This window comes from Brachycentrus maculatus, unplaced genomic scaffold (assembly GCF_059751285.1).
Source record: "Brachycentrus maculatus isolate JH-2025_06_01 unplaced genomic scaffold, ASM5975128v1 h1tg000190l, whole genome shotgun sequence".
NCBI classification, from domain to species: Eukaryota; Metazoa; Arthropoda; class Insecta; order Trichoptera; family Brachycentridae; genus Brachycentrus; species Brachycentrus maculatus.
Window position 1 is genome coordinate 308923 of NW_028280941.1, and position 16852 is coordinate 325774.

The 16852-nt window shown below is 32.3% G+C and overlaps 1 protein-coding gene across 1 annotated transcript; it reads right to left on the minus strand.

Moving 5' to 3' along the window:
* Positions 1 to 1975: 1975 nt before the first annotated feature.
* Positions 1976 to 14265, minus strand: LOC148307740 (spindle assembly abnormal protein 6 homolog). The gene is made up of 11 exons (XM_088262831.1): positions 14017 to 14265; positions 12548 to 12711; positions 11352 to 11508; positions 9980 to 10165; positions 8792 to 8949; positions 7672 to 7831; positions 6847 to 6915; positions 5664 to 5807; positions 4218 to 4425; positions 3106 to 3444; positions 1976 to 2290 (listed from the first exon to the last, which is right to left on the minus strand). Exons 1-11 carry the CDS (start codon positions 14155 to 14157, stop codon positions 2109 to 2111), a joined length of 1908 nt encoding a protein of 635 aa, XP_088118957.1. The 5' UTR covers positions 14158 to 14265; the 3' UTR covers positions 1976 to 2108.
* Positions 14266 to 16852: the final 2587 nt, after the last annotated feature.

Below are 16852 nucleotides of genomic sequence, written 5' to 3' on the forward strand. Positions count from 1 at the left end.
AGAAACCTTGTTCATGAATCACTAGAACTTCACTAGAGACATCTATTGGTGAGATGAAAATAACTCCTGTAATTGGAGATAATCCAGATTTTGTGAACGAGTATTTGGACACACTCAAAATGTTACAATTTAACCATTACCGAGTGCTGAGAATCAATATATTGACTGGTATACTTTGCAAAAGCCGTGGCCGTTCATGTATCAACGATGATGCCAATGTATTTTAGCTGTTGTATTGCAGTGGCCATTCATGTATCAACAATGATACCAATGTATTTTAGCTGTTGTATTGCAGTGCGCTGTTAATAAAGCTCCAATTCTTCAATAATATTCAAACAAGTTTTTTTTTTATTAGAAAATTTCTAAATACACTGCCCTTACAATGTCCACAAAATTTTAAGAGTAGTCAAATTTTCATCATCATTTCTCATTAATTCTGTCCCTGTTTTCACTTAATTTCGAGGACATTGTCATTATGAAATTGGATAGTGTCATCGGCGTCTGCGTTTTGCGTATGATAATGTAGTGTCTCTTGCATTTGCCCAAGGGTGGGGACTGACCGGAGTCATTTGGTCGTAACGTAACACGTTACGATGCGAACATTTGTATAGTCAGTACAGGGTTTCGAGTGCCCCATCCGAAGTCAGATGCTCGCCGCGAGCGACGTTACAACGAAATGCTCCGGTCAGTTAACCTTAACAGTTTTTGCGAGACACCCAACTCGATAACACTACATACATACCTAGTATATTTTTAAATTTCGTTATATGTGGGAATTCGTTATTACGAATTAATATTTTTTGGTCCCTTGGATTTCGTTATATCGCGATTGTACTGTAGCCAGCACAGTGTTAATATAGATGTTGGTTTGTGGCTCTCAATATGGTGTTAATTTTATTTTATTTTATAACTGTTTTCTGCATTCCAAATATGTATGTATTTTGTAATAAAAATCAGATTTTGGGTTTTCTTAAAAAATATTTTTATAAATATTATTCTTTATTTTTGGACTTGTAGTACGACCGCTGTGTCTATTTACCAACCTTTGTTTTGCACATATTTGATTTTACTTGATTAAAAAAATACGAATTAAACTGTAAAATTGTAAAACAAAAACAAAATGTTGTCCTTGTCCTTGCAAGTCACTAACAAAGTGTTGACATATTTCTAGAATGCAGTAAATTTAAGATAACTATAATTTGAATGATAATATTTAGATCTGCAAACTGAAATTTGAAGTTGGCAACTTTTGCCAGAACAAGGACAATATTTGTTTTTATGGCTAATTATTATTGATTTTCGTTTTTAAATGTTAAATTTAAGTTTGATACTAATTTCGTTTTTATTTCAATTTGAATAAATTGTATTTTATATAGAGTTTTTGTTTTCATTTAGTACTTAACTAATTTTTGAAATTTCTAAATTTAGTCACATCACCTAACTGTAACCTAAAAGAGCTGTGTATTCTAGACGAATTCGTCATTAGACGTCTCACGCTTCGATCGGTTGCAACTAATGTTGATGCCTTTGTGGGCTCTTTTTTTGTATTAATATATTGTATTTTTTGTACTTGTAATAATAATATACATATTATATTTTGAAATGCAAAAGAATTTAAAATTAAAAAAAAACTGCCATGGGCAAAGCGATCTTAAATACATATTGCAAAAGCTCATTTTTTCGTTAATTGGTTCGCCAGTCACTTTGTGGTAAAATCTATCCATTTTTAATTTAAGTTTTACTTGGCAAATACATACCACTATTTTTTAAAACCTATTGTTACACATTTCCATTTCATTTCACACAGATTTTAAGAAATAGTGGTATTTACCAAGTAAAATTTAAATTTAAAAATAAACTCATTTGTTTGCAAAATCATTCTAATGATTTTTCTCCCTTGTCTGAATTGCAGATAAATATATTTTATAGTTTAATTAAAGTGCCCTTGGGGTAATATTTAACGAAAAACACAGTATGTAATTAATTATCCAATATTCTTTATTTAGTACAAAATGCTTTCATATAATAAGTATAGGCAATATGCATAAGTTATTTATCACAGGGATCATTAGTTGATATTAATATAAATACATAATATGATATGATTATTATGGCCGTGGAAAGTATGCAGAAACAGTAGAAGCGCCATCTGTGTCTTCCTTCTTCTTGTAATTGCCTTTTCCGGGCGGATAATTACTAGTTCTGCTGATTGGTTTGTTTGTATTTCTATTCTCTTTGTTACCGTACACATTGTTTCCTACGTTTTTCGACAATCCTGATTTTCCAGAATCTGAAAACAAGAAATTCACAATGTTTTTAGATTAAGAAAGCTTTTAGCTTTACATGATTGTAAACATTAACAGATACGGATTTGCTCGTACCTGGTACGGGCATTCCGGCAAATCAATAGCTGTAACTGATTTTATCGTAGTTAGAATAAATAACTCTAACTGATTTTATCGTAGGTAGAAAAAATAGCTCAAACTGATTTTATTGTAGTTACGGCGGTAGTAGTAGATTTTTTTTTCTCTTTCACTTTTTTGCACCCTGCTTATAAATGCAAGGTCATGCTATGGGTAAGGGATTCTTGCATTTTTACTATAGTGCTTTCCAGTACGCATTATGTGGGAGAAAAAAAAAGAGGGTAGTGCAGCGTTCAGCCGCTTCACTCCACTACAGTTAGCTCCGCAAATATTGGTCATAGCTGTTCTACGATTCCCGGCTCCGACGTTTATCCTCCTTCATTGTAGTTTTTCATCTCCACAACTATACTTTCCAGGTAGTCATGAAATAAGAATATTTTCCAGTTTTTTTTTGTGATTTTTATTGAATGTTTAAACTACAGGAATTTTTAACTACTTTCAAAAGTGATTTAAGATACACAAAGGTTTTTCATCTAGTATTTCTAGCTCATAACTCCATTATAATCTACTGCTACCGCCGCTACTACCGTAAAATCAGTTTGAGGTTTTTCTCTGCTGGAGTGTACGGGCAACTTCGCCATTGCCAAAATATGGGCCATTGCCCATATTTTTCTGCCTGTATGTGGTACGGGCAAAGGGTTTAAAAATACTTTTAATAGAATTTAAACATTGTCACACTGACCTTGTGATTTACTTCTAGCAGTCGAAGAAGAGTAATTGTTCGGCCTCAGATAGATGGGATCTATACTGTACTGCGGCATTCTATTCGGACCATTTCCGTCCGACGTATTCTCTTCATCCAGCAGGGAATATTGGTCCTTGGCGGTCGCTTGAACGGGAGCGCTTCTCCTGTTGAGTCCGGCAGTGTACGCGTTCATGATTTCGTTGTTTTCCGACGAATGCTTCTCGCTGTGCGAGGATTGGAAGGGCGTGGAGCTGTGCAGGGCATGGGTTCTGGCTCCCGGTAAGGCCATCATGTCGTTGGACTGGGTATCCAGTTTCTTATGCAACCATTGTATTACTGAAACAACAATTTTTTTATTTATAACTACAGACAGTTGTCAGAATTCCATATTGAATTGTTGGGTAATATATCCAAAATATAACAAGGTTTGTTGGATTGAATTCTACATTTATTTATGTATATGTTAATATCTGACGCGTTTCATCTTCTTAGGACATTATCAAACACTAATGAGTGTGTTTGATAATATTCTTAGAAGACGAAACGCGTCACATATGTATTAACATGTACATAAATAAATGTAGAATTCAATCCAACAAAAACCTTGTTTTATTTTGGATATATTACCCAACAACAATTTTCTTTCTTAATTTTGTACTCCCAGTAGTTTATGTTTGCTTTTTCAATGGCAAAATATACAAAAGAGTACAATTTAAATGTGTATTTAAAAATGGTTATGAGTATTTATATTATTAAAAAAAAATTTAAATCATTCTGTTATGTTTTTTATTGTATTTTTCTTTTTTACACGTTATTTAACACATTGTTTGCGGGAAACGCTTAAAATATGTCTTTTCCATACTGTTGGTAGAGAGTGGGAGACGCTTATAAGCTTTCTATTTGCTTACATTTGGTACGGCGTGAGAAACGCCAAAAAATATTGTACAAATCGGAATTGGGTTTGCCGTTACTTGTGATCAGTATAATAAAGGTCAGGCGGCAGACTGTGTTTACCAGTAATTATTGGTATTTTCTAAGAAGTTATTTTTGACCTGTTTATCATTTGAGATATAATAATATATTACAAAACAGAAGTGTCAAATTTATACCTGAATGATTATTTTTTATGGTGTCTTCTTTTTCCGCAACAATCCGTCTTTGTACCTCAATATCGGATTTGAGTTTGTCAACCTCATGTTTCAATTTGTCTACTTCATCCATCAAATCCTTTTCCTTTTTTTGCAATAGACCCATTTCAGTTGAATTACGATCGATAACCTTTTCTTGCTCCAGTGCGATGGCTGTCCGGCACATGAGCTGTAAGTATAAACAAAAACATACAATACACTCTCAATTTCACGGAATTGAGTTGACTGGGAAGTGGATAATCCGGGACACTTGAGTCATTGAAAAAAAAAATTTATAAAAACATAAATATTTTTATTTTTATTTTAAAAGAAATAGGCCTCAATATTTAGAGCCTTGTCTGCAGGTAGGATAGGGAAGGTAAATGTAAAAAATACATCACAAATACCCAGACCAATTAAAAATAAATCTATCTTGATTCGGGTTCGATTCCCGCTAAGTGCAAAATAAGTATTTTGCACTTAGCGGGAATCGAACCCGTGATGCCAGTTTCGCAGTGGAGCGTCTACCCAACTATGCCACGGCGCCTGTAATGTGGAAACACGTGATGAGGGCCGAACACATTTGTTGTCCGCAGTGATAGAATGACAGTATCTCACTTAAATACATATTCGTCAAATACCTTGATAACTTTTTTTTCTTCATTTCTTAGTCGTCATAATATTTATGATAAAAATTCTCCGGAATCATCATTTATCTGATGAAAGATCCATTGTTTTAAAATATTAGAGCACAGATTCACTGATGCGGATCTTCTAAATGATCGGATCTTATCCACTTCTAATCCAAACGATACTTTGTGGTATCATATTTTAAAAAAAAACATTTTCGTGTGCAAAATATTCATTTTTAAATTAGTTTATATTTAAATTAGTAGTCATATCACCTGTGCCTTACTAAGCCAGTAGGTATGCATAAGCACATAGAGTGCAGTTTTAAATTTCTCTTTAGGTGGAGACTGACCGGAGCATTTCATCGTAACGTGTTACGTTACGATGCGAGCATTCGGCAGTCAGAACAGCGAGCCGAGCGCTCCATCCATAATTTCAGATGCTCGGTGATGCTCGCCGCGAGCGATGTTACGACGTTATGTTACGACGAAATGCTCCGGTCAGTGTCCACCTTTAGTTTACATTTTTTTCATGTTTTCGGATTAACCGGGAAATCAATTGTATGGGATTTTTTAGAATCCAAACAATACTTTGTGGTATTATACTTTTAAATAAATCATTTTAGGTTAGTTATCTCTGTCGTGTCACGCTATCAACGCGTGAGTCTTACTAAGTAGGTAGATAGATATACATGAGCGCATGTAGTGCAGTTTTAAATTTCTTATACAATATAATTCATTGAGAAAGAACACCTGCAGCCTTTAACGAGTCGCGAGTTTCATTGACAGCATATCTCACCTTTTCCCTGATTTCCAGCAAGTCGGAATTCAGCTTGGCGATGATCTGGTTGGCCTTCAGCAGCTGTTCCCTGGTGGCCTTGGCTTCCGTCTGACACTTGGCCGCTAGTGCCTCGCAACATCCAAGTTTGTCCTCCAAAGAAGCCTGTAACATATACAAATTTAATTTATATTTGAAGCACTAACTTTGCGATTTTCCATTTTATAATTAAAATGTAACTTTGTTTTAAAATCACTTTAAATATTTTATTATAACTTAATTATAATGTCTACTGGTTTCGAAGCTAACCGCTTTTTTATAAAGACTGATTAATACTAAAACACTATCTACTAAACAAAATTCAAAATATTTTGTTATAACTTAGTTATAATGTCTACCAGTTTCAAAGCTGACCGCTTCTTTATCAAGACTGATTAATACTAAGTTATAATAAAATATTTATAGTGATTTTAAAACAAAGTTACATTTTAATTATAAATATACAAATTTAACCGTTAGAGTGCTGGGAATCGATATATCGACTGGTATACTTTGCCAAAGGTGTGGCCTGTTGTTATACCAACAATGACACTAGTATATTTTAGTGGTCAGGCTGGGAAGGTTCTGCAGCAGAGTGGGTGCTTCTAAAGTTCTGATTCGTTAATAATATTCACAAATAAACAAATTTAAACTAAATTGTTGTGAAAAACATGAATACATTTTTAGGAAAAACCTTTTGTTTTCGCCCTTTAAATGTCGGATTTGTCTAATAGTAATGTTGGAAATGTTTGTTTTACTCAAAGAAGGGATAGTGATGATAAAATTACAATGTTTACCAATCAGAAGATCGTTAGTGAAAATTCTGTGAATGAGCCAATTTTACACGACCTCAACACATTCTTCAGTTGAATTTTTTTTTTTAAATTGCATTTATTTATTTATTTTATTACAAAATGCTGTTTAATTTGAGTAGTTGGATATGTTCTCCATCAATAACAGAAAGAAATATTAAAATAAATCAATACTGGAAAAAATATAGCTTATTTTGGACATACCTAATAAAAAGGGCCATTTTTGCAAAAAAAAAGTATTTTATTTTACCATACATGGTAAGACAAAATCTCAGCACTAAAACGGTTAATATTATAAAAATCATTTTATGGGATTAATGAATTAGAAATATAAAGTATATTAACTTAATCACCTTTTCTCTTTCAACGGACTGCATGGAATCCAAAGCGTTTCTGAGCATATCAGATTTATCCTTCAGCGACTGTAAAGTGATAACTTAAGTTATTTGCAAAATTTGAAGTTGCAAAACTAAAAGGCAAAAGTAGTTAATTTTATAATTTTTTAAAGAAATAATCCACAAAGCCTCTATATTAGAAATTTGTCTGCAGGTAGGATAGTTAGAAAAGAGAAGATAAATGTGAAAAATGCGTTACAAACACCCAGACCAATTGAGAATGAATATTTCTTGAATTCATTTTGCAATTGGCGGAATTGAACCCGCAACACCAGTTTCGCAATCGAGCGTCTACCCAACTACGCCACGGTGCCTGTTTAAAGAATTAATGCAGTATGGATGTTTAAAAATGGGTAGAATGGTGAAAGCTACACAAGTGTATAAAGTGATCGATTGAGCCAGCCAAATGCTAGGTTGTAAGCCCAGGGATGCTCAGACCATTTTCTTTCATAAAAACAGGGAAGAACGATACATGTTTCATATCAAGTTGAGACACCTTTAAAATTGACATCTCATCCATAGGGTGAATAATCCAGTGTCCGATATAATAAATAATATTAACACACTATCTGCGGGCGGATTCGCGCTCATAATAGAGATAAACATCTCTGAAAAGAAGTGATAACATATAACCATACTGTATACATCGATATGAGATCAAAAGATGCCGCAAAAGTCATGCGTAAAAATAACTTACACGCAATTTACGATGAGTCGAGAGACAAGGTAAAATTACCCTTCCTAAATTCCCTAACAGATAGTGTTAATATTGTTGGTAAATACCTTCTCCGTTTCCATGAGTCTTGCTCTTGTCTGCTGCAGGTTCAACTCCTTGTCGTGATATTCTCTGTCCAGAGCTCCATTCTGATTCCTCCAGGTCTCTGCATCAGTGCGCACGGAGTTCAGCTGCTTTTCCAACGACAGAATCCTCTGACCTTTATCCCTGTATGCACAAATCCCAACTAAATCAGTTCTAGATATTGACATCTCAATAGAGATGAAGAAGAATACGAAAGTTAGTAGAGCCAAGAAAGTAACCTTTTTTTAAAAAATTTCAATGAATGTATTCGTTTTGAATATATATAATTAATACATCAACAAAGCTGTATCAACATATTGTTTTCAAGAAACGCTTAAAAGCTTCTTTAGCATACTGTTGTTAGAGAGCAAGAGACGCTTATAAGCCTTCTATGGTTACTTTTGGTTGAAGACGGGAGACGGGAATTGGGTTTGCAGTTACTTGTGATAAGTAAACGACCCTAATTAGTATACTACATAATTAGGGTCGGGGTTTTTGAAAAAATGCTGTGACAACAATGTGTTAAAATTAATAAATAAGAATAATGATGCATAAGTATGTATTTAAGTAAATAAGACACAGTAAAATATAACTCTGAGTGATCACATTTTATATGTGCAACATTCACCATTCTATCCATGATTGACAACCACACTATTCAAATTTGGATGGTTGTATTTATCCTTAAATTGACACCTTCTTTCACATGAGAGTCTCGGCACCATCTATGGTTGAGTTGAGTAAGTTTTTTTTATTTAAAAGGGACTTTCATGAACTGTATGTAAAATTCCGAATAATAGGCAGGTGTGTATAAAGAAATGCATGAATATGGAAGTGGAGAAACATGTTTGCAACGACAAAGTGATATGGCATTCTTTTCTCTTTGGCTAACACTGCGGAGAAGCAGATGAATGGTAAGTTAGGTAGTTTTATGTTTTCGGTTAGGCTTAAAGATTATTGTTCGATTTCCGTGCCCCCCGAATTTCGCTGTAGGATAATAAAACTGGCAGCTGCTTGATACGATATACAATCAGATATTATCAGATAAGAGTGCTTAATATTTTACTCACTGCATTTTTAAAATAACAGACTAAGCATTCTTACATAATTTGTGATTCCAAGGACTTTAAGGTTTCCTGTAACTGCCGACACCTCGCTGTGGTCTCGTCGAGTTGTTTGTCCTTTCGGGACAGTGCTTCTTGCAGGGAGCTCGCTTGAGTCTGAGCACACAAATCTGCACATCTTTTCCACTCCTTGCGCTCCTGATAATGAAATCAAAATTTAAAAAAAGACCAAGAATATAGCGAAACATTTTGTCCCTATTGTTTTAATTTGATGAATGAAATTTTCAAAGAATGAGATCTTCTTCTAACCCTTATCCGCACCCAATGGTGCATAGGGCACTGCATCGCATTGACGCAGTGTTATTTTTATCATTACTTACCTGAAGGTAAGGTGATCACTTCTGCGCACTGTGTATATAAAAAATATACACAAAGAAAAATGAATAAATAAAAATGATAATGATGCATACGTAAATAAGACAGTGAAATTATCATTTAAGTGTTCAATAGTTACATTTTGAATAAACATACATATGATGCATTCAATAACTGATGTGTAAAGAATTTAAGTGACAAGATAATAACATTCTTTAAAATTTATTGTGATACATGTTTGGATGCATTCTGCATTATTTTTAAACACCGGATGATGCGGAATGCTTTGGAACATGTGTCGCAAATGATTTTAGGAAATAGTGGCATTTACCAAGTAAAACATAAATATATATTTTTTTAAAACAGCAAATGATGCCGAACGGATCAAAACACATGTTGCAATAGATTTTAAAAAATAGTGGTACTAACCGAATTAAATTTAAATTTAAAATGGATAGGTATTACCACCTGCCGAATCAATAAATAAAAAGAGAAAAAAGAATGCTTTATATACACAGGGCGGATTGACGCTGACTTTGCATTTTGAAACGGTTTTTAGATCAGTATTGTTAATGATACCACAAATAATTATTTTTGTACCATTTGGTATTTCTATTTAGAAGTGAATTTATCTATCTACATTACGTAGTTAACACATTATCTTTTCATTGTAATCTCAACCTTGAAAGGCTGAAAAGAGAAAGAAAGTTCCCAAACGGTTTTCAATAACTATTTTTTATTTAAAATAAATAATTTAATACTTTATCAAATGATTAATTATGTATATCAAACTAGAAGTTTAATTTATTTCATGGCCCGGTAATTAAATTAATCAAAATAATAAAAATAAAACCTGATCTAATTTGTCTCTCTCCTTGTTCAGTATCGTTTGATGTTCATTCTCCCTCAGTAGCCTTTCTTCCCTTTCTCTCTGCAATGCTGAACTTAATTCTTTCAGATTGGCTTGCAAAATTTGTTCCTTCTCTATGAACACCGTCTCTTGGTTACACATCTGGTTTGTCAGTTCTGAGACTTTTTTCTGGAAGAAAGCAGTCCTTGAGTAAATATGAACATTTTGAAATTCATTTTGTTAATCTTCTTCACTCAAGGAATCTAAAAATTATGCTTCCTCCGAGAGGAGGGATTTTTATGACCTCAGTTCTATTTATAGAAATATTGTATGTGATAATAATAAAGCAGAGCTTGCGACAAACGACATGTTGTCAGTAGCATGTTGACAGATTGACTGTCCGAATCGTAGCATGAATGATCGGAAGAATGTGGCGCACAATAGTTGGAGTGAAATAAATGAAATTTTAGTGATATATATATATATATATATATATATATATATATATATATATATATATATATATATATATATATATATATATATATATATATATATATATATATATATATATATATATAAATATAAATATATATATATATACATATATATATATATATATATATGTATATATATATGTATATATATATATATATATATATATATATATATATATATATATATATATATATATATATATATATATATATATATAATTATATATATATATATATATATATATATATATATATATATATATATATATATATATATATATATATATATATATATATATATATATATATATATATATATATATATATATATATATATATATATATATGTTTATGTATATATATATAAATAACACACAGTGGCACATGCCGTTGGACCATTGAATCATGTATCGGCCGTTTATTACGGGAATATTTATCAAAGCATTAAATTGAAGATCACATGTATGAATATTTTAAGTATTATTAAAAAGACATAAAAAATATGGATCAAATTACTTGAATGATTATTAACACATTGTTTGCGGGTACATATTGTTGGTAGAGAGCAGAAGACGCTTATGAGCTTTCTATTTCTTACTTTTGGTAGAGCGCGAGAGACGCCAAAAAACATTGTACAGATTGGAATGGGGTTTGTGGTTACTAGTGATTAGTATACAACCCTAATTATTTTACTAATTAGGGTCGGGGTTGAAAAAGCGCACGACAACAATGTGTTAAGGTATAGAGTGGAACATTGTTTTGGGGGAATTTGAAATCCACTTCTTTGGTCCGAGTAGGTTAACAGGTCTACAATATCAGCACTATTTCATTAATCAATTTGGAAGGCAGACTCAAAATATTTTGAATGTTAAATATACCTTGAGACAGATGATATTTTCAGCCATATTTCTCTTAATGTCACCATCTGACGCGGGTCCAGTTTTAAGTGATAAATGGACGAGACGTTTAAACTCATTGTGCTCTATTATTTCCAGAAATATATTCATTCCATTCTGTTGGTGGAGTAAAAGAAACCTGTCACAATAAAATATCACAATATCAATAATAATATATCATTTTTAAAAAATTATGAAGAAAATAAATTTAATAAATCATCCAGAAATATGTTTCCCCACATATACACCATACATTTACCTTTTTGAATGAACGCTGTTAGAGATTTTTCCTTGTATCCTTATTATTGCACAAAACTCACTGCCTCAGTAACTACTTCCTGGTAATTTTTTCACAACACTGATACCGGAGTGGAAAATTTGATCTTCCGTAATTTTAAAGTAGGATTACAAAGTTAAAAAGTTGACTCTCGGCACGGTTAATTTAAAAAAAAATACAAAAAACATGATCTATTTCATTTGCAAGAAATTTCTACTTTAAGCATATCTTAATACTAGTTACGCTGTTCCTATCTAAAAAAGAGACTAAACTCTTGTGCTTGGAGAGGGACTTATGAATTATATTTGTATTATTTATTTGTTTTTTGTATTATTATTTTTTTCGATTAACGTGTATAAAAAGCATTCAATTTATTTTTCACAATCTTAACATCTAATTTTTTATATATTTGTAGGAAAGTTGTTGAAATATTTGGTTCCCAAATATTTGAAGTTCTGTCGGAATTGTTTGGTATTGATGTTTGCTAGTCTGTCATCTGACATTCGTATCGCCTTTCAAGGAATCCCTGAAGGACGCAGACCCCCAGACAGACTTCCAAAAAGGTGGAAAGACAGCTGGGAGTCAACATCCCAAGAGCTACAAGCGGAGGCACAAACAGATCCTTAGGATCTAGAAAAAGAAGAAGGAGAAGAAGCAATTTGCTATTGCTAAATCATTTTCAAATCTCGAAGATAAACTTTTCTTTATATTCAAATATTTATCACCCTTTAAAAGTTGAAGAACTGCTGTTTTATTGAAAATGGTTTCTACATCAGAGACTTGGAATGTTGAAAATTGATAATTTTGTTGGATAAGTTTTTTTTAATGACTTTAATGATTGTTCTCTGGACTATTTTGATAGGGTTCAAAGCGTTCATATAATAATCATTTAATTTCTTACATGTTTCCCGCCATGGATTGTTGTAGAAGTCGAACTAACTGTGCCGGGAAGCTATCAAAGTCAATTAGAAGACCTTGTTGCTTCTTTAGTTCATCATAATCATTCCTCGTCACCACCAAAACACACAAGAAGCAAGGATCCTTATCATCTGATATTATCACTTTCTAAAACAGGATGAAAACAATGTCAATTGAAAACCATGTGGAGACATATACATATTATGGGCACCATTTATTAATAATAAATGGTGCCTATAATTTTTTATTTTTTTATTTATTTTATTTATTTATTTTCATAATACATAGATACATTCAATATACATATTCATTTCATATACACATTTATTATACGTATTACGGCTCTTTAGGCATGGCCTGTGTTGAGCCGAATACTAACATGGTAATACAAAATTTATATATATATATTTTTTTTTAATTTTTAGTAATTTTTTTAATGATTAGATTATAAACATAATATGTATGTATGTCTCCTCTAAAATTAATAATGTGTGCAAGGAAAGTGATTTATTGATGAATGTTAGCAAATACAAAATTATGGTTTTTGAAAGAGAAGAATGTAGATTTGAGTGTGAAATATTCGTAAACGGAGAGATTTTGGAACAGGTAGATGATTTCGTATATTTGGGTGGTATGTTTTCTAGGGATGGAAAGATTGATAAAGACATAGAAAGGAGAGTGGATGCTGGGAACAAAGTGAATGGTGCACTGAAATCAGTTATAGCAAATAAAAAACCTATCAGCGGAAGCTAAACTGGCAGTGCACAACGGAGTCCTGGTTCCAACTCTAATGTATTGAAGTGAAACATGGAGTTGGCAAAAGAAGGATGAAAGTAGACTGAATGCAGTCGAAATGCGATCTCTCAGAAGAATGTGCGACAAAACGATGTATGATAGATGTGCGAATAGTGAAATAAGGAAGGAATGCAAAGCTGAGATAAGCATTATCGATAAAATTAAGAAAGGTGTGTTGAGATGGTTTGGACATGTAGAACGAATGAGTGAGGAAAGAACGGTAAAACAAATTTATGAGGCGAATGTAAGTGGAAAATGGAGCAGAGGAAGACCGAGAAAAACATGGCATGATCAGGTATGCCAAATACTTGAAAGTGGTCAGGTTAGGAGTCGTAACAATCGGCGGGTATGTATGAGGAGATGCATGAACGTGGAAGAGGCGAAGAATGTTTGCAAAGACAGAGTGGTGTGGCGTTCTATTCTGTCTGCCTACCCCTGCGGGAAGCGGCGTGATGGTTAGTTAGTGAGTTAGTCATTGTAGTTAGTTATTATGGTCATTGATTATTGATACAACTCTACAAATCGAGTATTTTCTTCTAAATTAATATCTCAGGAACGAAATTTGGTCATCTCCACACGTACAGTATCCTCGGTTATTACAATTGTCGTTTGACATGGTAAATATTAATTTAGTAATGTGATTAGTGAGTAACTCACCAGATGACTCGATTCTGAATATTTCTCTATAATAAATGTTAAATCCTTTTTGATCTCTTCTAGGGAAGTTTTGCACAAAACTTTGTAGGCGCCGCGGTGATAAACATTGTGTGAACTAACAGAACAATCGTTGAAATTCATTTTTATCGGATGGGTTTTAGCATTTCAACGTAAACCCGATGAATAAATTTGTTTTCTTTTTTTGATACTCAACTAACTTCAAAATCCCAACCGATAAAATTTGACAGTAGTGGCTTGGTTACCACAGCAACCGATTCACCATAGACAAACAAATCAATGCTTTCTAGGTGATACCAAGTACTTCTCAATTATACATGGGTACCTACCTACCTTTTATTTTTGTTTTTTTTTTGTGTAAAGAAAATGAGACAGGAAGTGGATTACTCTGGCGGAATAATAATTTAAAAAAATATTTGAAATTGAGTTCAATTATGAAGGAGCTCAGGGTGAATGACATAACTGCGACATAAGAAAAGAACACGAAGGAAGAATAGAAGGTAGGATAAAGAAAATAAAAGCAATGACTGGTGAATGAACGAATGTGCATCTTCGGGTGCACGAGCACCCGAAGATGCACATTCGTAATATATTAGCTTGTGTAACTTACACACTGTGAATTTGTACGAATGCCGCTAGCTCGTGTACCGACATTTCAAAGTGGAACTGGATTTTATGTTATAAAACAACAACTATAAAGTTTCTTCCGCTTTTATTTTATTTGACCAGTGACTGGGTTTCGTCATTACCCACATCATCAGACTGGTTTTATTATAAAGTATTATGTGCTTCCTTTCAGCAAACTTATTTTTAATTGAAATTTGTATAAACTTGAATATATGAGTGTCGGGTTGTGGTCCCGTGGTTAGTGTCACGGGCTCTTAAGTTAGAGTGTCTCGGTTTGAACCCATTCTACCACAATTTGTTATCTATTTCTAATAATTAGCCGCTTAAAGTAAGGACTGATCGGAGCCATTTCGTCGTAAGGTAACACGTTAAGATGCGAGTATTGGTGAAGTCAGTAGAACGAGCCGAGTGCTCCATCCATAGTTTCGGATGCTCGCCGCGAGCAATGTTACGTTACGATGAAATGCTGCAGTCAGTCCCCCTACCTTTAGACTCATAGAAATAGTATGAAATTGAAACATTTGTGTAAATAATAAAAACACCAATATTTCTCTTTTTTTTTAATAAATAAATATATTACCCATAAATAAATGAAAAACACTTTGGTGTCAAGAAATATTCTTTATTATGTAAATTTTTACTCATACTAGCAGTGTTACAAGTAAATTAATACAACAAGCAATAATTGAGACAGAGAAAGAAATATAATGAAATGGTAAATAGGAAAAGCAATGAGTATCTCTAGATAAAATAATAATGGATGCATAAACTTATTATATCGGAAAACATTGGAAAATATATTATACCTATCAATTCAGATTCACAAAAAGACAATACATTGTTGTTCTATATTACCAAATCATTACAAAATTTGAACAGAATGTATTTACCGTAAAGAGAGACTACTATCCACCAAATATAGTTTCCATGTATTGTGACTTTTTGTTTTATTCTATATAGAATAACATATCGCTCACTCCTTTCAAGAACGTCATAAATCAAAAATCGTCAATTTTCAGTTGTGCATGTTTTCGGAATGCCCAGAAAATGTACTATATCCCAGTAAAAGTGGCATATTTTTAACTTAATATTTACCCACTACAGGGTAGAAAATGTTGTTTTTGCATTTTGATGAAAAGGTATTGTTTAATTATTTTTTTAAATATATTAAATATTTTTCAAATGGACAAAAAACCTTCATGTTTTACCTAAAAAGATGTGTTGCACAATAAAAAGTTCTATAAGTGGCTTGATATTTATTTTTAATACATTGTGTTATATTTTTAAACTTTAAAAACGTTCTCCTGAAAAATCAAGTTTTTTGATTTATGACGTTCTTGAAAGGAGTGAGCGATATGTTATTGAGATCCCAAAAATGTTGAGAAGTGAATGTAAACATCATTTAACTAGGGAAAAAAGTAGTGAATAGTAGAGAAAGTAAATAACGTAGAAGAAAGGATGCTTCTTTAGTGCAATGTTGCCCCTACTTTACGATTTAATTTGTTCATGATTTGGTCTTATAAGAATCCAAATAAAGTTAAATTAGACAATTTTTTTTTCCTTCAACAAAAATAAATAACACACTGCTATTAAAAGCAAAAATAAAAGACATTTTTAAATAAGATTATATATCGTAATATTTTTAAGATAAAGAGGAATATAACTTACTTTAAATTTCCTATACACATTAGCAATATCAAAGATAACACCGAGAGTGTGTCTTCTTATTCTGTACATTAGAATTAAACGCTGCTTTTCGAAAAACACAAAAGAGTTCAGGTTTCTATAAACCAACAAAATTTAACTTACATCTATAGTGATGGAAGTTGATAGGTCATGTGGCTAATTTCTAAACACACATCTGTAACAGGAATACATTGGTCATGATTTAAGGCCATCGTTAGCGAATCTCATAAGTCAATGGCTGCTTAATTATTATAATATTTTATGAGCAGTGTAAACGCGTAAACACAAAGCAATGCTATTTTTGTAACATCGAAAATAAAAGCCATACCCAGAAACATATTTCAAAATACAAATATTTAAAATATTTCAAAATTATATAAAGTAATTGGACTGAAAAATCACTTAATATGCTTAGGTTGCAAATTTTATAAACAAACAGAGCTCATGAAACAATTTTGTATTTCAATTTCAGCTAAAAGTTTCTGATTTTCATCAAAATTCATTC

Bases quoted from the DNA above. Each gene is read 5' to 3' on its own strand.
- LOC148307740 (XM_088262831.1), bottom strand. From the start codon at position 14,157: ATGAATTTCAACGATTGTTCTGTTAGTTCACACAATGTTTATCACCGC. The intron at 6,916-7,671 runs GTATTTACCAAC...ATCACTTTACAG, and splicing joins GACTCATGGAAACGGAGAAG to TCGCTGAAGGATAAATCTGA. The intron at 3,445-4,217 runs GTATAAATTTGA...TTGTTGTTTCAG, and splicing joins CATAAAAAATAATCATTCAG to TAATACAATGGTTGCATAAG.